This window comes from Dicentrarchus labrax, unplaced genomic scaffold, assembly GCF_905237075.1.
Source record: "Dicentrarchus labrax unplaced genomic scaffold, dlabrax2021, whole genome shotgun sequence".
Classification (NCBI taxonomy): Eukaryota; Metazoa; Chordata; class Actinopteri; family Moronidae; genus Dicentrarchus; species Dicentrarchus labrax.
The window spans coordinates 26,017,422-26,044,517 of record NW_026136701.1 but is presented as its reverse complement, the minus strand read 5'-3'; the positions used below and the strand labels follow the sequence as shown (position 1 = coordinate 26,044,517).

Genomic DNA, 27,096 nt, shown 5'->3' with positions numbered 1-27,096 from the left:
AATTATATTAAGGCTTAAAGTTATATATAATTAAGGGCGTGGACTCTTTGAGTGACAGGTGGGTGCCGTCACAGGCGGCTGTTTTCAGTAACCAGACTTCATTCAGCTCCAACTCTTTGCCCATTTTTGAATTGGCCGGAAGCAGTCATCTTGGCAGTCAGGACTGCCACGATGGCGACATCCAGAGCTGACCACACTGAGCTTCACAACGGCTCTTCAAAAAACCTATGGTGGACGTCACAGAAACTACGGACTGTTTAAATCATACAGTCTTTGGTCCGAACATGAGATTTGTTGATTTAAAAAGAATATATAGAATAACAATTGACCTCCAAAAAAGACTAAAGCTTCTATACATTTCCCATTCTTGATGTCTCTGGTTTTGTTCCAGATAAAGTAAGAAGTAAGTAAAGTCAAATAAATCAAGACTCCAAGACTAATTTAAAATCAAATAAACAAATTCTTCTGTCACTTTCAACTTCAGTAAATGTTCTGCAGAAAGTCAGTGGGATAGAAAGTAATTCTCTTCACACATAAAGTCAACTTCATTATATCCTGACACCATTTCCTAAAACTCTACACCGTATACGACAATGACATTAAAACTAACAGTGATGTTAAATGGCCTGTGAATGTGTGTTTCAGCTCTTCTGCTCTGACAACAAACGACTGAACTCCACAGATCATCGCTCAGAAAGTATCACAGAAACTGCATGGTTAGAAAAAAACGTTTTTTACTAATATCTTAATAAAAGAAGTATGTTAACATAAATTAATCCTCAAAGAAATGATGAGTCACTCATTCCCATTAACTAAATCTAACAACAACAAAAAAACAGTTGAAGTGATAACTCAGTTGTTTTAGTGAACATAAATGTGTGCAGTATTTTAATTATTGGTGATGTAATTCCAGTTTGTTCCAATGACTTATTTTCTTTAAGTTGACTTTATATCATTACAGAAGTTGCCACTTTGCTAGATTGCTTAGGATTTTTAAATTTTCTGTTTATGAATCATATATTTTTAATGATGACCAAAGTGTAAACATTTGGTGTTAGTCACACAGAAAACAAGGAGGCTAACAACTTTATTATAGCAGTAACAGTTGGAGGAGCCACAGAAAATGAAGTGGATAAAACTGATAACCAATTAACTATAAATAGTTTTTATCGTAGGACAGCTTCTAATGTAATTTTAATGTTATGTAATTTGCTTTAGTGGAAGAAAACTAAGTAAATTCAACTTAAGTGGTAACATATAAAGAAGATGCATTGAAGTTTATACTGATAAATTCGGTTCACACATTTTAAATAAGTTTGTAGAAATGTTGCATAAAAGTGTAACAGTTCAATTAACTGAATGAAATTACTACCATTAACTTAATTTACCCCTCACAAAATACTTGGTTTACTTGTACTCAAATCAAATATGTTATAAACTTAAACAGTTCAAGGCAGTTGGTTTCCTCAGACTGTTTGAGTTGAACTAACTTTTGTTTTACAGAGTGCAGTAAGACACTAAAAACTGTCCTTGCTGTGCTCAGATTTCACTTCCGCCTCATTAAAACTAACGACAGCGGCTCACACCGGCGCTCTGGTCAAGACTTTAGTCTTCCTCAGATTGAGTTATTTTTAGATTAATTGCCTTTTTGGAAACTGACTTGATGTGAACTTCGGCATCAGACTCTCGCTGACAACAGACGATACATGAATATATTGTTGCCAGGTGTAAAGAGGAGGGAGTTAATTCGAGAGCAGCTGTCCCCTGAGTGTTTTCAGCTCCTCGGGCTCTCAGCAAGTGATAATTAATTTGACAAGGTCTCGACCATTCGAGTGTTTCGATTTCCCACTGCACCTGTTTGCTCGCGCCAAAGGCCCTTGAGAGGATGCTGGGCGGTAGGGGAGGAGGGAGGAGAATCTCTTGTGTACGGGACAAACCGCATACACTTTTTAATTAACGGGGGTCACCAAAACAAACGGCTGATAATAAGTTGTCACGGTCCTGTTATCAAAGCCGTGTCACATTTAATAGCCAGATTTATCAAAGTCTGGAGCTTTCGTGCGGCTCCTCGGTCCTCCCAATTATTTCTGTGTTGTGGCTGGGAAGCTCTCCGCTGGAGAGCGGTGGAGGTGTCGCTGGGTCTCCACAGCAATCTCAACACTGTGATAACAACTGGGCAGTGAACGCAGCGTTAATAGTACTCTGATAAAGGCCCACACTGGGACTGTGATGTATGCTGTGCAATGTGGGTGAACTCAGACAGGGTTCCCACTCTTTAAGAAATCACTGTTTAGGTTGCTTTCTGAGGAAATCACTTTATTTACTTGTAGGCCATTTAAACCCAAGTTTTATTCCTCCTTTTTTAATGATGCAGAGTTCTAGTGAAGTGTCTGAGGTTCACTTGAGGTGGTCAGTGTTTATGGGACACTCTGGTAGCTCGCTTTCGTGGCTGTTCTGACCACAGACGGTTTTCCACCGCAGTCTGCAGCAAACTGACTAATTTTCCACTAACCATAACATTAACTTGCATAATTGTCCACCAATTGTAAATAATAATTAACATAAATATATTTAACTGAAATAATTCTTTAATTAATAATTTGTTTAAGAAAGCATGCTTCTGATTACCTTTGCAGAGTCATATTGTTGCACAACCCACATAGAAAAGGCCTATTTTTGTTCTAGCCCAAACGTTTTTACTATCGGGTCGGGCTCATATGAGGTTTGATTGCAGCATATTTTATATTCTATATTTGGTAGGACAACCTGCAAAACCTGCTTTATAACGTCGAGTCTGTGATGCGGTTCAGCTCTGTGATCCCACTGAGAGTGTCTTCAGGGTGTGTTGCCTGCCATACGTTGTTTACTTGTGTATTTTGTCCTTAAAAAGGATTTGAATCTTCAAATCTCCTTTGACTGATTGACCTTCTGACTGCTGTCAGATTTAATTTAATTTATATATTGAATGCCACAGACCACATATTTTTCTACAGCTTTCGTCTATAGTTTTTCCTGTCTTAACTTTTTTTATTTTTGTAATGTAGATTTGTATATAATTTTGGCCCACTACCAGCAGGGCCCAATGAAGAACAACACAGCCAATTGAACAACCAGTTTGTCAGTCTTAATCTGAACAACAAAAGCTGGACAAGACTGGCCAGATTCTTGTTTCTTGTTGATTGAAGATCTAACAAGAAACTCCACACATGATTCTCATGATTTTTTGTTCTACTATTCGTCAACAAAAGCTAAGACCATTTGTCCTCTTGTGCTACTGTTAATATGAAGAGTCCTGCATTCATTAATGTTCTGTGTCTGTCACGTAATGTTATCTGATGTTATCGGTTCTTGGAAGGACTAAATTCATCTACAATCCACGAAGAAGTGGCAACAAAACAGCTGGGACAGACTACAAAACCATGAAGGCAGCACTCTGTGCTCAGATTACATCTCTTTAATCACATTTGAAGACATTTTCAGAGCTGATAACCCCCATTTTACTCAAGATCAGACAACCAAATGACATATGATATGACAAGACTTTTCAATTGGATTTGTGCTCCAATCAGCTACCATATTCATCTCTATTTAATAAAACTGGATTTTCGCTCTAAGGGCAGTTACAGGCGAGTGTAGGCCACGCCAGAGACCTGCCAAGGTAATCACAAATATTGGCCTTGTATCTCTGCTGACATAACTTTCATTTAATTGAGGATGAGTAATGCTTGCAGTCACTTACTTTGGGGTCCTCGGGGAAGATGTTGTCCACCAGGCGTTTGTACCTCGGCCTCAGCGGCCCACAGCAGCCGCAAACTCCTGCAACAAACAACATCAGCAAAGGTTAAACTGACCTCTGTTATAAACTGCTGCCATCAGGTCTGACAGTCCTGGAGAAAAAAAATGGATAGCGAAGCCAAGAGACAACAAAATTGTGCTCTCAATTTGGGAAACTTGAAACATTGACATATTAGGACCTTCATACACTTCCTTTACTCCAGTGGAGCAGCTCAATATCACAACTTTCATCTGATAAATTAATGTAGACAACCTGCTGGTGCAATCAGCTGTGAAACCTTTCATTTCTATTCTCCTCCTCTGACTCATGTGGAGCTCTTCGACTGGCTGACACAATGCAAATTTACTCTGGATTCAAGAAGTGGCTGCGATAGGTCATCTCCTATTGACTGACATGAATTAGCATCATCGGCAGCGGTCTCCGAGTCAATAAGAAGTGATGAGTCATCCGAGTCGTGGCTCAGTGGTGTGGGGTGAATAAGTTAAAGTCACAGAGGGAACGATTACAGAGCTGCCGACCAGTCAACCATCAGGAAACAGCAGACTCCACCAAGGAGGGTCTGACCCTGCGGTGTGTTCACTGACATTTGAATAAACCTCGTAAAAATCAAAGTGAGAAACAAATTGTAAGTGTTTTGAACTTGAGCCCTGCAAAGTTGATACTGTCAATTAATTCTGGTCCCAGTCTAAAGGGTTCATTGCAACCTTTTCTCAGATAAAATCGAGTAATGACGCCCTCAAGACCCAAACAAATCTGTGAGAACGCAAAGTGATCGAGACATATTCAATGCTCCCAAAATACAAGGCCAAGTACCTTTAAACTCTGTGCAGGATTTAGTGGCTTCTAGCGGTGCCTGCAAATGAGAACGGGCTGTGAAACTACGTGTAGGAGAAACTATAGGTGCCGCAAAACTGCAATCAGTGTTTGTCCGTTTCGGGCTACTGTAGAAACATTTTGCACATTAAACAATAAAAAAAAAAGTTTATCTTTACTATCCTAATCAATGAAAGACAGTAAAAGAAAAGATCTGTGGCTCTAGGCTTTAGTCTGTGGCAAACACTTCTTCAAAGGTTAGTTAATGATGTCACTGAGTAAATGACGGGTGTGCCTTGTTGGCCATATGATTTTGGCTCCTAATAGCTAAAAAGCAATACGGTGTTCATATTTTATTGTATTAAATTGGCAAAGACCTCAAAATTTACATTTACTGTCAGTCAAATTAGTGAGCGGGGCTTTCCTCCCCAAAAGTGGGCGGGGCTTGATGCAAGGCCAGAGTGCTCAAGGTGCTCACACAATGACAGACAGCTGTATTAGCTTTTTATTTTATTAGCTGTTTATTAATATCGAACGTGTCCAAATTGGACCAAATTCGACACTGCACTCCCCAAAAATACACCAAGACATACCAAACATTCAGACAGACAGATGGACACTACTTCCTTTATCGTTAGACGGACTGAACATGCAAACAGTTGATGTGACCAACAAATCAAGAAATAATACCATCTAACTGTCATGACAAGAATAATATGTACAGTTAAAAATCCTCAAACTTTCTTATGTGTGCTGAGATTTGTAATGTTCCTTCCTGATCAAGGAGTATAACTGTCAGAACAGAGTGTCTTTAGGGAAATGTCAGTGCTTTTGTGTCTGAAGGAGCAGCAGACCACAGCTGAAAGGTCACAGCAGCATTCGGCTCCTCTGACAGACGATCAATGAGGAAAGCCTTTTAGCATCAGAGACCAAACCCAACACAACTTGTGCCCTCATATTTACAGGAAAATTATAATTACCAACCGATTTAGTGTTTAATAGATATAATTTCCAAGTCAGGTGCTGTTTAAAGAACTTACTGATCATGTAATAAATCCCAATTAGAGTAAAATCTTTTAAACATCTTTAAGATGTGGTTGTATTTTCAACATGTATTAGCCTAACATAAGCATATCTAAATACAGGACAGGAGGAAGTTGACCAAGGTTAGCTCAACCGTTATTGGAGCAGAGAGCAAAAAGGGGCGGGAGTTAGAAAGGGTACATTTTCTGTTCTTTTACAATATATCAATATTGAAATGTCATCCGTCAACATCCCCATTAACCAACCTTGTATGGATACAGTGTTTAAATACACATAAATATTCTATTTAAATCTTAACATTTTAAGTTCTACCTGGTAATTCCAAGGCTGCATCACAGTAGATTCTACCGTTCCGCCATCATTACCTGCAAGAGTCACCTTTCCCGCCTCAGACTCGCAAAATTAACTTCAGGGAGCACGTTGTCTCCCAGGAGCCCCTGCTCAGACAGTTTACAGGGCTCCCAGGGTACCATTCAACTTCCGTAAAGACCTCTCAGGTGACGTTAGGTCACCTTAACACCTCCAGAGTTTATTCCTCGGCTAATTTGCAGCAGAGTTTGACGGCAGCCCCCGGGAGTCTGGAGATTAATCAACTGCATTAAGGGCGCGTATCAGCGGCCTGTCGCCAAGGCAACCTTTCCAGAGCTGTGGCTTTAAAGCGTTCATTATGGATCCTGCAATTACCTGCCACATTAGGACACAGAGCAGCGAGGGAGCTGCTGTGTGAGTGTTAGTGAGACCAGCCAGGTATAAAGGAATTCTGCTCTGAATTTGAAGACCTGAGGAAAAACATCTCCTGACCTTCTGAGTGATTTTATGTGGAGGCTAAAATACACACCAGAACAAGGACGATACTTCTGCAAAATAAAGCCATTCATTCATTCATTAATACAACTGGGCTTGAAAGAGGACTTAACATGGTTGTAAAATGCTTTTCAAACGTAATTAGTGGACTTCCAGGAAATGGCGGCTGAGGAGTTCCCATACTTTCAATCTTTTACCCCTAAAACGTCACAATTGTTTTAACTTTTACAAATAACATCTGAGTAACTGAGTAATGGCATCCAAATCTATGACACCATGCCTAAGGACGATGCAGCTGTTAGTGACATTAGCATAGCTGCAAAATTGATATGGTGCAAGTTGTTTGCATGTCGAAATAAATTGGAATCAGGATGTAATAATTTCAGCATCTTACATACCACAAATGTAATAATTCCATCACTATAATTACTCTAAAAGAGGTAAACTAATCTCATTATATGATATTCACTGTAGGTTCCTCAAATTTTAAACCGGTTTCTTTGCATTAGATAAACAATTTGTGGACTGCAAACTAGATGTTTTGTTCTTATTTTGGTGAGAGAGTTCTCGACCACAAATGTTCTCTTACCTATGAAAAGGAGCGAAATCCCACAAATCAACGAGTACTAATAAAATAAGAACAAAAATAAGATAAAATCTGTTTGTATATCGCTTCTTCCAAGTGTCTGGAAGGCACTACCACCACTGCTAAGCTAAGAGCATTAATATATGAAATGATCTAACAAACCTAGTGCTCTTGTTTCTCTTATCTTATCAAATAGATCCATGTGGAGCTAATGGACTCTCTGTATATAATACCGGTCTATAAGTCTGGAAAATACCACCCTGACTAATCCAATCATCAATCCATTCATTCATTCATCTGTTAAACTAGTTTAAGATCTCCATTAAACGAAGATGTGACACATCGACCGTCTCAGAGCTCTTTCACATGAATGGCGACTAATGTTTCGCGTAATGATCGGGCCTCTGGATTTCACACAGTCCTAACTGTCTTGGAGTCCGTCCAGGCATCTATAAAGCACTGCCACGTGGATGATCAGACAGACGTTCAGAGGAAGCGACTGAAATATGAGGAGCAACAACAGTGAAGCTGCAGGCGGTCCGTCCAACAACACGGTGTCACTTTACAAGAAAACGACAATGAGTCCATGATACTAGTTCACTGGGAAAACAGTCAAGTAGTATCATAGAATCATCATATATCAACTAGAGTATAAGATTCGATTTCTGCCAATTGATCCTCCTAAATGTTACACACTCAATCTTTAAGAGGTCAAAACTCACTTGTACGTGTTTTGGCTTGTGGCCCTGTAAGGTAGGTATGAAACAGAAACTATTCGCGATCATCATGCCGTAAGATAAAATTGTTGAGAAGTGTTCTGGTGTCTGATAAAGCTTTAAAAACTTTCATCTTTTAGTTTAACTGGACTTCTTGACCTTCCTAGAGTGGTGGTTCCCAACCTTTTTTCTTAAAGGACCCCTTTTTATATATATATATATCAATATATCGACTTAATAGGCTTCTTTTTTGACAAATTCTGTGTATTCTTGTCTGACACTTAGCTATTATTCTATTTATTTAAAATTTACTCTACATTTCTTCACAGAAGTGAACCAAATGCTGAGGTATGTTTTCTTACACGCCTCAAACTCAAGAAGGCCTCCAGCCCTAGTGGGTCCACCAACGCCTGCAGTATATTTATATAATGGATTTTGGTACATTTGGAGAAGTGTTTATTAGGAAGAAGTGTATCAGCTTGTTGTTGTTGCTTTTGGAATCAATCCAGAGTCATTATATGAGTTGCCGGATGCTTCAGAGAAAAATAAGACATGAGTAAAGCATAAAATAAAAACAGCTTTGGGTTGAAAACTTCCTTATTTAACGCCGCTTTTGGTGCTTCTTCCCCACTACACACACGAACACTGAGCTCTTGCAGAGTCACAGCGTGTGCGTATGTAGACATTGAAGATGAAATGAAAACACCTGGGAAGGCTGCGTATCCTCCTGTGCTGGGGGCCGTTCGGGGACAGCAGACGGATCGCCCCCCCGAGCTGCTGTTGCAGAGACGGAGGTGATACGACAGCTTTTTACTTCCATCCTCATTATTCTGCTTCTGATTGGCTCCTCCGCAGACACTCAGATGCAGCTGCATTCATCCCCGGTTGACTTGTTTGTTTGTGTTGGAGCCGCCAGTGGCAGAAAATGAATGACAGCAGCTCCAAATTACATTAAAACCCATTCTGGCTAAGAGCATCATGGCTTCAATACTGTAATAGAGGCAATGCATCAATTTGAGCGTCCAGCTATAGATCTGCGGAGAGAAGGCTGCATAATCGCAGCACGGAGAGGGCCCGAGATCGAGAGATTCTGGTGGTCACACGGGCTGATGAATTACACCCGAACACGACTAACTCAGCAGGCTGAGAAGAGGCTATTATACAGGGGATCAAATCCATCATCCTGCTGTGACGCAACACAAAGGCAGAGGAAATTAATAAAATGTAAACGCTTACGCAACCACCCACTGTCACCGTGCTGAGATATCTTCAGAAATATGCACCACAATAGGAGATTTGAACACATTTTTCAGATATTTAAGATGACCTGTTTGACTAAATGTTTAATTTCGATCTTTTTCTTAACACACGCGTTTTCAGTTGCATGTTGGGTAGAGATTTTTCATCATGGAGCAGTCTGCTGCTCTGCCCCGGCCGGCACCTGAGCAGAGTACTAACATAATCTTTATTGATTCCCACAGAGGAGACCTGAATGGCCACGAACACACAAAACACTGATTAAATAGAGCGAGTGGAAAAACACTGAGAGACCAACACACCTGCCTTCTGAAACTGAAGGCAGGAGCCGAGGCTGTGTGGTTCAAACTGAACCTAAAATGTACAGTTTGTGTGTTATTCATTTATAAGTTTATATTAAACTGGAAAAGGAGACGAATTCCTAGTGGACATGAGTATATGTTTGTCTTCGAAGACTAAATCTGAGACAGGTTACAGGACGATCTTGGAAAAGGAAACTTCATGAGTAATTCATCAGTGACCAGTTCCTCCAACACTTCTTGATACTCAACAATGATCAGGTGGCCACATTAAGATATCCTTAATGTTACAATAATTGTTAAAAATCTGCATAGATACAGAATCAAAATGAAAACTGATATTTGTTCAGCTTCTAACAGCTCAACTTGAACATACATCAGCATGATAATAACTATATATCACATGTATATGATTAATGGCTTCAAAATTGTTCAGACGCAAGATTACAAATCTGACAAGACCAACTTTTGGTACTTGGTTAGTTTGGTTAGTTCTAAGAAATCCTGAGTTTCAGGACAAATATTGAAGCAATAATTTACTATTCAACAAATTACTACTTTCTATTTAAATTTGAAGTCTATAAATTCTTATATTTATGTGTATTATTTAAACCTAACACAAAAAAGTTAATCAAAGTTGAATCAGCAAATATCTGATGCCAATGTAAGATCCCAAAGAGTGGTGTATTTCTACATTAATACCAACAATTAAGGGGACAATAAGGGTAAAAAGTAATGTAACAAAACAAGCTAAACCCCTTTCAGACTACTATTTGTTATTAGTTAATCACTGATTAAAAATGTTTTAATATATTTCTTTGCAATGTGTGCTGTTTGAAAGGTGCTACAGGTACAAAATAAACTGCACACTAATTTCTGTGAATGATTTGATTGAGGGTTTGGCATCCAGCCTACCAGAGTTCAGCAGGCCTCGCCGGTTCGAGGCTCGGCTGTAGTTGAAAGCTCCATCAGCCTCGGTCCGGGGAACCTGCCTGTACCTCCTCAGGATACCCCGTCTCAGGTACACGCAGAAAGACGGCATGACTGGAGTAACTTCCAATTTTATCCCATCGTGGTCTGCACAGGTTGCACAGCTTCAACGCCCAGACATGAAGTCTCAAAGTCAAGAAGGTTCCACTTGTTCTTATGAACTTCACAAAGTAAATCCACCACCAAGGAGTCGGGCTGGTGTTAATTTCATTCAGAAAGTTTGAGTAGTTTCCACGACACTTGACCAGGTAAGACCAACCAAGGGACTCAACAACATCCCAGCTTCACCTCTCTACGGATTCTTCCTGCCACAGGTTCTTTAGAAACATCATCTCTTCGATGGACATCAAGTTCAGCCAATGGGACGCCAGCTCGAGCTGCGTGTCTATCGCCACCTGGGATTACCCCTCATTCTGACAGAGAAGACGAGACGCCGCCGAGGCTAATGTGGACCTGTCAGCAGCAGCTCGGGTTACCAGCCTCTGTGTTCAGAGGAAAACGTGATCCAGCAGACAGACAAGGGCAAAACTGGAACCAGAAAAGCCTAGAAGTTTCTGTGACTTTACACAATCAATGATCCCTGACAACACACAGATACTTTCTATAAAGTCATAGTGACATGCAGAGTGCTATGTGTTCACAGTGAGTGTCTGTGGCTTTCTGCAGTAACTGGATCTATTAATATGATGTGAACAAGAAAACCTGGTTCCCTTCATCACATGAGCAAACAAACAGAAACACAGCTGGAATCTACTAGATTTCCTGGACATGTTTGCTTCTAATGCTATTTGTACTATGTGAACAACAAGGTGGGAACATATGGTAAAATCATATTCTGATTATTTTGAAACATATTGCAGAATGAGTGATGATCAGTGGGGATGATTTTTGCCTGAGAAATTATATTTTCACTGAAATAAACTCTAAAAACTGATGATGTTGTGAAAATTTTGGGGGTCTGTATCAAACAGCTTTCTTACATCTGGAGAACAAGATTTGAAGGCCACTACAGTACTTATATTTACCTTTATCAAAAAACTAGAGGCCTGGTCTGGATCTTATAGAAATACAGATTTTTTTATAGAATACTGCCTAAAATGCAGATATTGTTGAGCGTCTATGCAACGATCCGATACCGCGTAATTTAGCAGTCCCTTTAGCGTTTCTTTTGTGACCTGCCCTTCTCTGACTCTATCAACCTGAGCCATGCTATACAACAATGATAGCAATCAAACAGGCTTAGTAGAAAATGCTTGTTAAAAATTATATGTATGTATATATATTTTAAAGCACATGTATTGGATCAGCACACAGCCAACACAGCTGCTTAACTGTAACAGTTAATGTTCACATTCAGTTAGAACCTTGCTTTCAAGTAATAATCTGTTAAAAATAACTAACATTTTCACTGGCTGCTGTGAAAGCCACTTCCAAACAAAGTATATTGTACAGAGTACCGACATCCACTTCTTGAAGAAACTGCCCTGCAATATTTACCACAATATTACAGCTACTTCAAATCAGTCTTTATTGGCTTTAATGAAAGCCAAAATTATTGTATTTCTGTGGATAATTTAACCTTATATACGGGGAATTTACACAAAGTTTAGCCGATAATAAAGTATCCACACACCCAAACACACTCTGCCACAGTAAATCTCACCTCTGGTAGCTCCGTGCTCTTAAATCTACACCTAAACCTTCTGTGAGGAGCGTAATCTACAAGATTAAAGAGTGCTCTCAGCCCTCCTGATTAATTCCTCGGCCTTTGACAAGCAGATGAAAGCCGCAGCAGCGTTGTCACTCCATGCTGTCAGTCTGACGCCTGACAACATCTTTCTTCACAGCGCCCTTGTTCAAGCTCAAGATTTTTGGGGGGTTGGAGACGAGTGTGCAGATTGTTAACACGCCCCCGCGGGGGTGACTCTGCTCGCTGATGCGACATCGTCCTTCCAGATAAGAGACATTAATAAATAAAGTCATGTCATGAGATAGAAGTTTGATTTTAACAAGCCGCCAGCGAGGCCTGAAGGAGAGTGACGGGCAGCAGAGCGAAAGAAAAAGTTGCTGGTTCAAGATTTCTGAAGACAGACCTGGGCGGGATAATCATAACATAATCCTGCCTCCAAAGGATGGACACATGAGGACTGAGGCACTTAAGGCCATTTTTAAGATTTAGAGCTGATACACATCCACTAAAAGATGTTCAGCTCTCATGCTGACTGCAGCATCAAGAGTTAGAAATAATAAACATGCAGCAACAACAAAGATATGGGTTGTGTTCGAAATCACATACTTCCATACTGCCTACTACAGACCCACATTCATATTCTGTTTGCAATGCTATAAATCAATAAATCCTCACAATTAAGAAGCTGACAGAAGGACATATGTAGCAGCTTTTCTTCAGAAATGCTTAATCGTAGGACTAACGGGTAATCGAGTATTAAAATAGTTGCCCATTATTCAATCAGCTAATCGATTACTTAACTAATCATGTCAGCTCTATACTGGGCAACCTTATAGTACCGTAAATATACTGTATATTAAGCTGAGAGTGATACTAAAGTGGTGCAGTAATGACTTTATGATCTGTGAGCAAAAACCAGACTAAACAAACCCCACTGAGTCACTGTGATATTCAGTCTATACAAATAAATCTTAAGTTCCCAACTAAACAACCCACACAGGACTTGTCTACAAAAAGATTTCAAGTTAAAAAATGATCCCACTCGCCACATCTATCTCCACAATGGCCGCTGTAGCTGTCAGAGACACAGAGGAGCAGTAAATATGAAGAATCATGACTCCAGAGTTATAAAAGAAACTTCAACAGCTGAAACTACCAAACTGGTGGCTCATGGTGATCACGTGACTGTGTTTCATAAATATCTGTTGTATCTAAAAAAAAAAAAAAAGGCTGTTATTTATGCGTTTTACAAATGGCCAAAGTGTTTGCTTGCTTTGAAAATCATGGCTCTGAATGGCTGGTGGGCTCATTGACTTGCATTACCACGTCCCGCTTTTGAACCTTGAAGGGCGCATGCACAAAAACAGATGATGACCCATAAATTTACAGCCTCCCTGTCGCTACGCTGCGGTCCCGGCCAGACGGATATCTAAATTTACACTGCTTAAAAATCTGTTTTTGTTCTCTCTCTGTGTGCCTGGAGTTCTGGCCGGGTTCAGCGCTCTGTCAGCGGGATTTATCCGACCGGACACAAGATTTCTCAACAAGGAAACAAAAAAAAGACAAGAAATCCTCTTCAAGGTCTCTACTGTATCTGTTATTAACAGAAGGTCGAATGACCAAGCGTGCTCCTTTGCAGAAACACTGCACTTACACCTTTTTAAATGTTGGCAGCTCCACAGAAACAAGACACAGGTGTAAAGGTCCAGTGTGTAACATTTAGGAGGCTCTATTGACAGAAATAGAATATAATACTCATAAGTATGATTTCATTAGTGTGTAATCACCTGAAAATGGTGTCTTTGTTACACGCTAGGGAGGCGAGCGGTTTTCAGGATCGGTAGTCGGAAATACTACTACTACTATACTAATTGTTATATTTCATTATTGTACGACACTGTTTAATTGTGTCTTTCCGCAGACATAACATTTGATTACTGCACAATCTACTTTAGACAATACTTTTTCGACGTCCTATGTCACTTACCTCAGTAGCTGTATCAAGACGCAAAGACATCAGTTTCACGTTCACACAGAAAAGGAAATATGCAGTTTATACCTTAGAAATAAATTATCATTCTATAATTTGCTAACAAATACAAGAGACAACATCTCTATGATCACCCCCTGGTGGCAGACTGCAGTATAGTTCATAAAGCCAGCTGCCTCTATGTTAGCAGATTGGACAAATAAAAAAGTGAAAGTCAAATAAACTGCAACACCAACCCCAGTCACAACTATACAGACTCCAAGTGGCGAAAGATGCCAGCAGTCGTATTCTGGATATGTTGGCTTCATTTTTGTACCGTGGGAGAAAGCGTTGTTTTGTCCATTCTTTATGATTGATCAGGACCAAAATAATGATATTTGTCGATTGAGTCTTGCTTGCTATTCATATTTTAATGTTATCTTCCAAATTGACAGTTGAGTTGTTTTGTTTGTGCTTTAGCTCTTTATTTGGTCCAAACGCACAGAATTACATCACAACGCATCTTACTGTGATAGAAAGTCAAGCGAGACGTGCATCACTCTGAAGATTCAACATTTGATAAGCGACATAGTTTGGGGGTCACTGATAAAAGTTCTTAGTAGAGGAATCAGTGTCTCTATAACCGAGTCTTGTGGCATCTGATTTAAGATTGACATTTTGAGGTTTACTCTGGTAATAGGGTGATGCTTCCTTGAAACATCTGCTTCCATCAAATCATCAAATCCAATTTACACAAGCCGGGTCAGCTGTCAGACTGCTTTACATTTATACTTTAGGAGCAGCTGCTTGTTATCCAGGTGATCCACGTATGGGTTGGGGTCGTGGACACTCTGCCATCAATCTTAGGACTGGGCAGTCTGCTCAAGGACTCAACCCCCAATGACACCCATGTGTTGTGTACACGTGTGTGACGTCATGGGTTGATAAAAGCATTTTACAGACCACAGATTATCCATTTGACAAGACCAGCCACATTGTTAGCATTCATAGCTTTAACTTCCTTATACTGTAAACAAAAAAAACAACATTGACTATTAGGGGGCAGCCCTACAGATCAGAACTCGCTCATATGAATCTTTTTTTTGATCATCTTTTTTTAAGCTTTTCGAAGGGATTCACAAACACTGTCATCCTGTCGTCAGATCAGAGTCACTTTGGAAGACAAACAACCTGTTTGTCTTCGACTCTGTAGGACTTCTTGACTGAATTATTTTTTCTGAAGTCATTTAATGTTAGATATTGCTCTGTGACGTATTGAGTTATGATGCACTGAAACAAACAACCAGGAGACTTGCCCTGACTTTGACTTCCTTTTAACTGCCCTTGACCAAACTGCAACAATTCACCTTAATTATCCAGCTTTTGTTTACATCTACATCTAATTTTAAAATCATTACAACCTTTTTCATTAGTATGTTGATGTTTTGTGTTGTGCCTCCTACTCATTGTTAATGGTTTTTTATGAAGCACATTAATCTGCCTCCATATATCAAATAGACTGTATAGCTATATATCGACATACATTTGTCTTGCCTTTTGTAATTGCCTTTTCCACCCACGGCTCCTATTGCACAGCTGGTGTTCCAAAGGGGGTGGAAATCTCTCTTATTTCATTTCATTTATTTTCTTTGTTGTGAGCTTTTAAAGCCTATGGCAATGTCTTTATATACCTAATTTGGGGAAACACTGACAGCATCTAATCTGACTTCACTTTTGTGCTGGTTAACGTACTGTATAGCACTGCAGATTACATTGAGTCTCTTATTCTGAGTAAGAAAATATATCAGATTCACTTTGAGCCTCACACAGAGGTTATTCATTGACAATTCCCATTATTCATACAGAAGTGTGATTTCAGCTGGATTAGAAGGCATCAGATAGCATCGTCTTGAGCACATCCACCTTCCCTGTGGCACTGCCCTATAAACATTTAACCAGCGACCAAAAAACACCCTGCACCTTGTGATAAATGTGTTATGTTCAAATTGAATTATGATCCAACTGTAGATAGTGGATTTGTTGCGGAGGCGATGGAAGCTCAGTATTTCTCATTTAAATATTCATGCAGGGTAGACAAAGGGAGGAAATGGAAACTGAGTCAGATGAAATCCCAGGGTTCACGTTTCCGAGACGGAGGAAGAGTACTCAGGCAGGCGGCAGCGACGGTGGAGGAGGAGGAAGAGGAGGAGGAAGAGGGTGTCACGAGAAACTCAACCTCTTTGGAAGCGCTCAGGTGGGAAGGTATGAGATGTTGACGCACATCCGAAATCTCGTCACAGCAAACAGACAAAAGGGTTGTTTCTTTTAACCACCGTGTTCATTCAGAACCAAAGAGAGCAGAATAACTGCACAAAGAATAACTGTTAAAAAAACAGTCTGATAAAGAGGAAAGGAAGGAAGGAAGGAAGGAAGGAAGGAAGGAAGGATATAAAATGATACAATTCTTGTTTAAGGTTTTGAATTTGGGCAAGGACAAGAGCTCGTGCCCTTTTATTTCTTTATGCATTTGAGTATGTTTCTGCCACAAAACAGCCAAAACATATCCTTTTTTTAACAAAAGCTTGAGTGGTTTTTAGTTTTTTTTGCTTTTGAATGGCCTTGGTACTAGGCCTGTCGCGATATGCGATAAATCAATTAATCGCACGATAAATAAAATGAGCTTGATAATTTCTTCGGCCGCGATAGTTTCCATTTGCATGCTTGTTTGTTTTCCTCGTCTCTCTCTCTACCAAAGAGACTGGATGACCACTCCGGTGCAACGGTGACCCCTCTTGGTTCCTTAGCGCAACGAGGAGTGAACCCCCGTGTCAGTCACTTGTCAGCCGCATGGTCTCTGTATGGGGAGGCGGGACTCCTGACGTAGCCTACCACAGAGTACAGCAAAAGAGTCGTGTGAGGAGTATAGCAAGAGAAAACGCTAGTTGAGAATTGGAGGAAAAGATGGATTTGGTTTCAAAGCCAAACGCTACACCTGCAGTGTGGGAGCACTTCGGATTTAAACCTAATGACCGAGGTGAACCACTAAACCTGAGCGAGTATGTCGCCTCTCTCTCTCTCTCTCTCTCTCATGAGATATGCTTTTTGCATGTGGCCTGTTGAGCAGTGTTGGGAGTAACAGCGTTTAAGTATAACGGCGTTACTAACGGCGTTATTTTTCAGTAACGGAGTAATCTAATTAATTACTTTCCCCATCGTTGCAACGCTGTTACCATTACTGAGGATGTAAAGTGGCGCGTTACTTGCGTTACTACAATGTGGTTGAATGAAGCGCAGCGGTGTCAGGCTTTCTGACAGCCACACATCAGCTGCCGGGAGAGAGGAGGGGTGGTGATGATGACACCGTTGCAAATGCGATGATGATTGGCTGGGTGGGTTTTTGTTAACAGAGACTGAGAGTCCATTTTATTTATTGTTTTCATTTGTGTTTGGTTTTAATTCAAGTGCATTTCTGTTAACAGACACTGAGAGTCCATTTTATTTATTGCTTTTGGTTGTTTTGTTCATTTCTTGTGGATATTTGAAATGTCTTCCAGTTCCAGTATTACATATTGTTTAGAAATAAAAGTTTATTGATCTTTGAAAAGGTGTACCTGCATTATTATGCCATTATCATTATATTAGATGAAAATGGTCTGGGAACGACAATATTATCATTTATTGCAATAATTTCTGGGACAATTTATCGTCCAGCAAAATTTGTTAACGTGACAGGCCTACTTGGTACTACTTCCTGTTTCATTATGATATGTGGATGTGCCAACAAATTCAGTAGCACAAAACATTCTTAACACTGAAAACACCTGTAACATGAAAACCGACGGATATTAAACCAAAGCAAAAATTTCAAATTTTCAATGGATGGACGCCTAAAATGTGGACTCAAATGACTTTTATGTGCCAACATATTCGATTCTGATTCAGTAAACAAAAATAATATCTCATCAATAAAAAAAGCACAGATGGTCGCCACAGTCGAGGGCTGTTACTGTGAAGTGGGAACCTATCGTGACTTCACCCATCGGTTTGTGGAGAAATTTTTGAAGCCTCAAGTTTGGCATTATGGTCTTCACTTTGACAGTTTGTCGGAGCCAGCGAAGGTCACGTACTGCGAGTTGAGCTGCTCTCATTAGCTGCTCTTGCTTTGAAAACAATGGCGGCTCACCTGGTCACACAGGATCTGGTATTCCAGATAAACAGTAAAATATGTTTGTGAACAGATTTGAGGAGAGAAATAGTCAACGCAGTAACAGAATCTGGATCCATATCTGATCAGCACTGCCTAGTTTGACAGTTTGATCTGAGTTTGAGCGTTGAGCTGGATGGACTCACTGAGATTGAGCTGTCAATCACAAGGTAGCCAAGCCCTAAAGGTACTAGTTACTGTATTAAAACTGTATTATTAAAAAGTGAATTTTTGAAGACATTGTGTCAACCTTTCTGTCTGCTGTTGAAACTGTTAAATGTAACCTACACTTGTTTTCCATTTTTTAGAAAGGATGCTATCAGCGTGATAGGGCCTTTAAATCCATCTTCCTCTCCACATGGTACCTAGAACTCCACAGTTTACTCAAATGACCAACATGACCTCCAGATCTGAACACAACAGGGCCCCATCAGGGCAAAAACCGAGCGGCATATTTCCGGAAAATCTGCCAGAACTGCAACTCAGCGGGAACCAGCAACTTGTTGAGTCCACACTCCTCAGAATTCAGGCTGCACTGGAGGCTGTGAGGGGTCCTACTCAGCACTAGTGAGGTCCAGCTCATAACGTGGACCCCGGGGAGTAACTCCAGTGACATTTGGGCCTTTAAAAACACATTAAAACAGAAGCTTCTCTCCCTCCAGCCAGCTGTTTCATCAGTCTGCCACCGCGGGGGTAGCTAACGCCGAGCGACTCGAAGAATGACTCAAACGGGCCGAGCCGGGAGATCCATCAAAAGCAGCGGGGAGGGGGGATGATTGCGGCGGAGGGCCCATCCATCTCTGAGCGAATTACAGCCACGGCGAGGGAGAAATCAACCGCAGAAGGAAGGAGAGAAGAGGGGGAGTGAGGAGGAAAGATTGGGAAGGAAGTGAGGATAGGAGGCATGGAGATAGAAAGGTTGAAAAAGGGATGGAAAGAAAGAGGAGGAAATTAAGAACGAAAAGGGAAGGACATTAGAGACGAGAAGGAGGATGGGAACAGATGAAGCGTGGGAGGTAAAGACGGAGGGGAGGAAAAAGTAAGAATAAAGCAAGATGGAAAAGCAATAAGATGGAACGAGAGAGAAGTGAAAAGGAAGCAACATAGGAAAGAAGGGAAGGAACACAGAAATACAGTTTTTTATGAGTCAGTTATTGTCTTTTATTTTAAAGTATAACCGCTTTGTTAATTTATTTTTTTCACAGTGAACGATGGAGGGAGGGAGTTGATGGTGAGATTAGAAGCTAGTTAGGCAACAAGGGGACAAGGGTCTATTCTTCCTCCTCTGGTCCTCTAGACGATGAATCTCTGAAGACGAGGACATCGATCAACAATCTGATGTCCTAAACAAACCCACAGACAAAGCCTCAGTCAAGAACTACCAGGAAGACAAATAACGCATCCCCCCCCAAAACCTCCATCTCAGGGGTGGAGCTGATAAACCTGAAGCTGGTGGGCGTCCACGGGGAGCGGAGGTCCAGAGACGAGATACAATTACCTGTCTAAGCCTTTTATCGATGGAGGGAGATGGAAGAAGAGGATTTAGCTGGAGATTACTCTTCATAAATCCTCAGGGAGGCTCAGGAACCTTCAGCAGGTTAAGGTTTGTATTAGGTTCTCAACGCACCACTTCATCCTTTCACTCTCGGCAAAAATGAAGATACAGAAGATAAAGAACACTCAGGTGACACGTTGTGTAGTGGTGCTAGTTGGCAAAATCAATCAGACCTTAAAGATGATTAGCATTTCTCTATGGAGTCTGGTGGAGTGTGACAGTGATATTACAGCTGTGTCTGGTTGAACAAAAGGTCGCTCTCTGTAGGGATTAAAGGTGCTCCGATCAGGGTTTTTTAAGGCCGATCACCGATCACTAGAAGCAGTATCAGCTGATATTGATCACCAGGGTCTATTTAACATAGCACATCTCTCTGTCTCACACAAACCGGCTGCCTCTCTCCATATACAGGCTGTGTCTGCTCCATTACTCTGTTGGTCCGCAGTAAGTTTTGTAAACAGCAGGTGAGCCGAACATTAACGAGGGGGCTGTTGCTAATTGTACGAGAAACTGTTGATTTACCTGCTCAATGCTTGTGATCATCCACCAGGTAACGTCTCTCTCTCTCTGTTTCTCTACCAAACACTAGAACCAGTCCCTAGCCGTTAATATACTAGTGACCCACCCAAAGTAAATCTATCTGTGTGAAAGACTGAATAACCTTCTTGTGGAATGAAATAAATGCATCAGCTGAGCGGTTCTTCTGATCAACGTTTATAGAGGTTGCTGATCAAACTAATTAGGGCGAATATCACCTGATTACGATCAGCGACCGATCAATCAGAGCACCCTTGGTAGGGATGCTTTCCATAATGTTGTCTGTCTGTCAGTGGCAAAAAGAACTACTGTTAGTTGACGCACTTTGATGGTCGCATTTGTCAACCAAAAGCAAAGTTGGGGATTGTTGGAACAGACTAACAAAGATGTTTTTTTTGTTTCTGGCAAATGAAGTGTGTTTTATGAACTGGGAGGTAAAAATAAGTGTTTCTGTCAATGGAGTCTGGTGGACCATAGCTTTAGCATATTTGTTTTGGTCTGAGGTGCTCAAGTGCAGTGGTTCCCAGCCTCAAGTGACCCCTTTTCTTTCATTTAATAAACTAACTCAGTAAGATATTTTATAGATATTTCATATTTTATTCAAAACTGTACAATGAACCCAAACGTCAAACTCAGTAACTGCAGGAAGTTTGTGTAAAACAAGGGATTTGGATGAATTTTGAGCAGATTATTTCTGTTTAGGGAATTTTTTATACAATTCTGTCTGTATTATGTACTTTTTTTTTTATCATTTTTAACAATCAAACAGACTTAAATTAATTATTTTTTGACAAATTGTATGTTTTCTTGTCCCTAAGAGGCAGTTCTGTTATGATATTTTATCATGTTTGTAAGATATTAATGTGTAAAATAACTAAAGTCAGGAGATATATGATGTACCTCAAACTGTACTATGTATGCAAATCACTGCAGTAAAAAAAACTTTCCAGTTGTAAACTCCTTCCAATAGGGGGCGCCACACCACCACCACGGCCTGATCCTACATTGTGTTCATACTACAGCATCACTCAGTTGTTGACTTATCACAGTGTTGCAGAGACCTGGTGACACCGACATGATGAGAAAGTTTCCCAGCTCTGAGGGGAAGATAATTGGAGTGCCACAGCAGAACATAAAGAGCAGCCGGGTTCCACAGATCCAGTTATTAAAATCTGACGGGACTCTGATAACCCAGACAAAATAACTGATTATCAGCCGTTTGATTCTCGACCTCCGCTAATTAAATCGTTGTCGTACAAACGCGACGTCAGTTTCCAGCACGGCTCCACCATGTAATTCACCAGGAGACATCAGAGGGTGGAGGAGGCTGGAGGCTACTCTCTCCCTCTCTCTCTGATCGACTTCAGCTGGTTTACGCAACAAACTTCAGACTTCCCACTGATTGTTTTAAATAACAAATGTGTTTTATTTATTTTTTTATCAGTTTATGTCCTGTATTTACGATGGTTTTGTGTTTACATCCTTTTTTCTACCATTTTGTGTACTTCAACATTTTTGTCTGTATTTTTTTACGTTATTATTTTCACTTTGTTTTATTTATTTTGTTATTAATTTTAATTTTATGTCCTATTATTTATCATGGTTTTATGTTTACATCCTGCTGTTTTTTGTGTACTGTTTTACAGTTTTTTACTGTTTTTTTACTGTTTTCACTTTGTTCTTATGTAATTCGCCATTTTTTACAATATAGTTTATTTTTTAAACAATTTAATCTCCCTCTTTTCTTTAGTGCTGTTGTCTTTTTAAAACATTTTTATACAGTTTACAATTTTTAAAAACATCTATACTATCTATATCTCTATCTATAAACACTTAGAATTAACTCTTTTTTTCCTGCATTGTGTATTTTTTTGCAGTTTTGTTGAATATTTCACACACTGATCTCACATGAAAATAACATTTGTGATCTTTAATCTCAATATCACATGGGACTGATTAAAAGATAAAAATATGACAAGATGATAGGACTGGATTTGAGGCACATTGTGTCACATCCCTAGATACACACACACGTCACTGATGCATGAAACACAAAGAGGAGATATATGAGTGACACACTGTAATGACTTTTCTGTGACATTTTCACACTGGACGACTCAATATCCATCTAGAAGGTCGTTTTTGCTTGGTTTTGCCTCTTTATTCTCTCTCTTCTCTCAGTTTGTTGAGTCTTTTCTTTCATTCCCCATCAACAAACGAGATGAGTGGCTGAGAGGAAAATGATTTATCAGCTCATCCTTCAATTTATATTCCACCTCAATCAATCTAAGTATGAATGAAAACAGCGTGAACGCGTTGGTACCTGTTCACTGCCCCTGCACCGACTTGCTGGATGGGGATACACCGATCATTTCAAACATTCAACACATCTCTGAACTTCATCTCAGCAGCTCAGGACAACCCGAGTCAACAGGGATGACCCTGCTGCTTCACTGATGACAGTAAAAAGGCGTCTTCCATTTCCTATCTGCCAAGCCTTCAATGTCACGTCGGCTCACAATGGGAGTTCAGGCTGAGCGATGGAGGCGCCGCACCATGCTGTGACCATCAAAAACCCCCCAAAAAACAGAAAGAGATCAAAACACTGCTTTCCTTTTCCCCACAGCACTAAGATGTGACTCTGTTTTTCTAGCTCCTCGGTTAAACTTTGAATCCTAAAAGATGAGAATGAAACATGGCCAATAAAAAAAAAAGTTCTTACAAACAGCAGCCGGATCGGATGAACAGAGTTTACTGTAACAGCAGGAAAACTGAGAGCTGTTCAGTCCGGGAAGCACAGCCAGAATTCAATCCTAATCCTTTTAGCAGCCGATTCCCGGCTCGGATCAAATTGCTAAATAACTGAATGGGGCCATTTTTGTTTTTCTTGTATGTTTATAATTCTGTTGTGTATGTCAGAAATATCGTAAAGTGTGATAACAGATATTTTGGGATGCATTTATTTCAATACCACTTCAAAAAGCCAGAATCACACACACTGACTCTGAAATGGGAAAAGCTCAATAATCAGGCTAAAGTTTTGATCCTCTGCTGCCCAGAACTGTTGCTGTAGGTCGGGTTCAGATAGTAATAGATGAAATAAAATTAGACTTTCTAAAATATATTTAATGAAATTGTTATTTATTAGTTTAGATAATAATTGACACTATATTATATGCACAATGTAGTTTAGGTAATCCTGTACTAAACTATTCAAGTTATTTTTTTTTATTTATTTAAAGTGTAAAATCAGATTCAGGTCGGGTCCAAAACTGCTTCCGTGGTCCGGGTTTGATTCGGGTATCAGGCCGAGTGAGGTCTGACTTTGGACTCTAATCATAAATAATGTATGTAATATAAAAGGGAAACTGAATTAGATGTTTGTTTATTTACAAAACTATTATCCAAGAACACTAAAAAGAGCTGGACGAACTAGATTTAAGTTTCTTTGCTGAAAGCCACGTCAGCAGCCGAGTAAACCTCCAGGCTGCTGGACACTGGGCATGCTCAAAACCCCGGTGTCCAAATCTTTAGGTGGGGGAATTCTCCGCTGCTTCCTCTTTTGACAGACAGTCTCAATGTCTCAATGAGGCAAGCGAGCAGGCTGCCAAACGCCACCGCAGGAAGAAATCTACAGCGTTCACAGGCATATGGCGCTGTTTACGCAACACCACTTTAGTTTACTTGTGCTGAAAAAACACATCTGCTCGGCGCAGCAATGTGACTAAGAGCGATAGATGCACCCACGATGAGCAAACGGTGCCTCAGTCTGAGGGAAAGACTGGTTTAACATCAGTTTTGCAAAATCACTTTCACATTATGTTAATGTCCCTGTTTAGAATACAGAGTTCAGTTTTTTAACCTGTTTGATGCAGTTTTTGATTCTTTATATCAGTTTAAAGCAGTGCAATAAATCCAGTAGCAGCAAAACTATGATAAAAACAGAAAATGTTGAGCTCACACTCTTAATATCCAACTGATGTAAAGTTACAGATATATTACAGGATGTCACAGTCAGATCTGATGTTGGTGTGTTATCTTAGCAAAACACTAGCTAGCCTTTACAACTACATTACTCATTTAAGCAGAAAGGGGAATCAGTGAGGATTTAGGCTGCAAAGACTGCAGTGTTTGTAATGTAATGTCTTCACAGGACTTTACATGTGGCAAAGGGAAGAAGTAGTAAAGGAACCAGAGTAACGTTTAAAATTACACCTGTATCGACCACCAGGGGCAACAAACTGAGCTCGAGCAGATACTCTGCCACAAATACAACAGAAGAACAGTCTCTGTTTACAGGTACAGCCAAACAAACTGTACACGATTTGATGGCAGTCAGCATGAACCTCAGCTGCTGTCAAATACATTATATTGTCCTGTGACTGCTTCAAAATAAAAGTCACCCTGTGGTTTTCCAATTAAATGCTTTTGATGTGAAGCAGCAGCAGGAAACATTGGGTTAACATTAGCAGCAACTTAATACGGCTCTAATGCAGCTGTAAAGAGTGACCTCTACAAGATACAACAAGATTATATTACAAACATTGAACAATGAAAACAACTATACAGACAGATCATCACAACATGGCTATTACAGATAAATGTCGGCCAAAAACGTTGTTCTGATCTAACGAATAACTTTAATGAGTATAACGTTAAGAAAACCCTGTAAGTATGCAGCTTCATAAAGCTACTGATAACACAACTGGAACCCTGAATCAATATTAAAAACCTCTGATGTTCTTTAGAAGAGACACATCAGCAGCTAATGTAATGAGAGAAACATGCAGGGACATGTGACCGAGTTCAAACTGATCTCCGCAGTCTGAGAGGACAGCGGAGGACCTGAGAACGACAGCGGACCACATACAACATGACGTACATCACGTTACCACAGCTGCAGAGATGTGATGGTGAGCGTCCAGCAGAAGACTGAGGCAGCGGACCGTGTAATTACCATATACCGTACAATTTATAGAGCTCTGCTGCGCAGTTACACTGAGCACAGTGAGATGCCTTCAGGTCAGCAGAGAGTCACAGTCAGAGCCTTGAAGCTCAGACATCTGCGGTCAGTTGTGACTTTAATCTGGGCTAATTCCACAGTTGTTTACTTCCTAAAGACTGTATGCTGCTTAACTTTATGGGTTAATTTATTAGAGGTTGTTTGTCTTTGGGGGACAAGACTTTACTCTCTGAGTTTGTAGGTTGTTTTCAGATTTATAAGAAGCAAAACGTGAAACTTTACTGCACTCTGAATGACACTTTATCAGTAAAGACGACAGTTTGCTAGAGGCTCAGGAGGTTTGTAATATATGCCAAAAAAAAGTTGGTTAGATGCATATTTACAAAAATGATTAATGATGAAATTACAGATAATTATGTATTAATTACCTTACTTATTCCTAAATAAAGTTACAGTTCTCCACAGCCATACAGCATTCTTAAAAGGTTATATGAGATTTAGGAAATTAACAGCAAAAACTTATTATTACACTTTGACGGGCAAATTTGGGGATTAGCAAACATTACATGGCAACCAGTTTTGCCCCTCGAGGCTATTTTCTCATTTAACTTGGTGAATTAAGGGTTAAATGTTAGATCTACCTCAGTGTTTTACTGAACTTAAAGCTTTGGGCTGAAACAGAGAACCATGGATTTACTGTACATTTACAGTGATTAATGCACCGACGCGGGGCTCAGGTAGATTTAACAGGATCTGTAAACATCAATCTCTCATGGTCTCCAGCACGTGGCGGTAAAAAGACAAAAGCTCTGGAGCTGCTCCTGATGACCATGTATGGAAAGTAGACTTGGTGGAAACTGTGGCTCCGCTCTGAATGACTGACCAGAGACAGACGCTTATTTTCTGCCTCAAAACTGTTCAGCAGGAATATCAAAAAAGGACAGTCTTGCTTCATTAAAATATATTCAAACTAAAGAACCTACATTCTGTTGCATAAAAGATGTAAATTTACAGGCCAGCACACCTGACATCAGTTAATTGATCAAATACAGAGAAAAAACCATCAACTCTTCCCTAAGTCCAAGCTTGAGTACCTTGTTGTGTGCGACCAACAGTCCAAAACCTAATTTCATTCAGTTTACAGTGATTTCAAATTGAAAAAAGCACGAAATTCTAATATTTTAGAAGCTGTACCCAGAGAATATTTGCAAAAAGCAGTGAATTAATCACCAAAAACCTCTAAAACAATGACAAAAAACAGTTCAAGGACGATGTTTTAACTAATCCTTTGATTTTCACACTTCAATCAATTCATAAAATGATAAAATAAACAACAACTGGTGCCAAAAAACACACACTCATTAAATACTGCAAAACAAACAAGTATCATAAATCATAAAATCAGCGATCAATATTCAGTGGAATAACCCCAATTGTTTATCACGGCTTTGCTGGATCTTGGCATGCTCAATCGATAAATGATCAATACCTTATTAAGTTTAATCAGCTGTGTTTGAGCTGGACTTGAAGAAATATACAGAGCAGCTGTGAGGCACTGAAGAGGTTTGGGATCAGATATGAGATTCAATAGTTATTCAGGAGTCTTATTTAGTTTGTTTTTATTGTTTAGTTTTACCTAATGAATGGCGTATTGTCAGGTTAAATGTCTGTGATTCACTTACAGAAGATCTAATGTTCTAGCGTCTGCAGTCATGTGTCAGTGAGCTTTATGAGCAGTGAAGCTTTCGAGTCAGAAACGGCCTTTTAAAAGAAGTCGCGTGTCTTTTAAGCCGGAGCAAATCCAATTAACCGGGACTGCCTCTGAGTGAATCTCTATCAGCAATCAGATCTTCTCGATCTGCCAGAGACTGAA

At 40.0% G+C, this 27,096-nt stretch overlaps 1 protein-coding gene across 5 annotated transcripts in view; it reads right to left on the bottom strand.

Annotated features, from left to right (window-relative positions):
• The window catches only part of efr3a (EFR3 homolog A (S. cerevisiae)), a 116,977-nt gene that overhangs the window by 73,002 nt on the left and 16,879 nt on the right, over positions 1-27,096 (bottom strand). For all 5 annotated transcript variants that reach the window (XM_051413251.1, XM_051413260.1, XM_051413244.1 and 2 more), the window contains one exon: positions 3,740-3,816. In XM_051413251.1, coding sequence (XP_051269211.1) covers positions 3,740-3,816 — 77 coding nt within the window. The remainder of the gene's footprint in view (positions 1-3,739; positions 3,817-27,096) is intronic.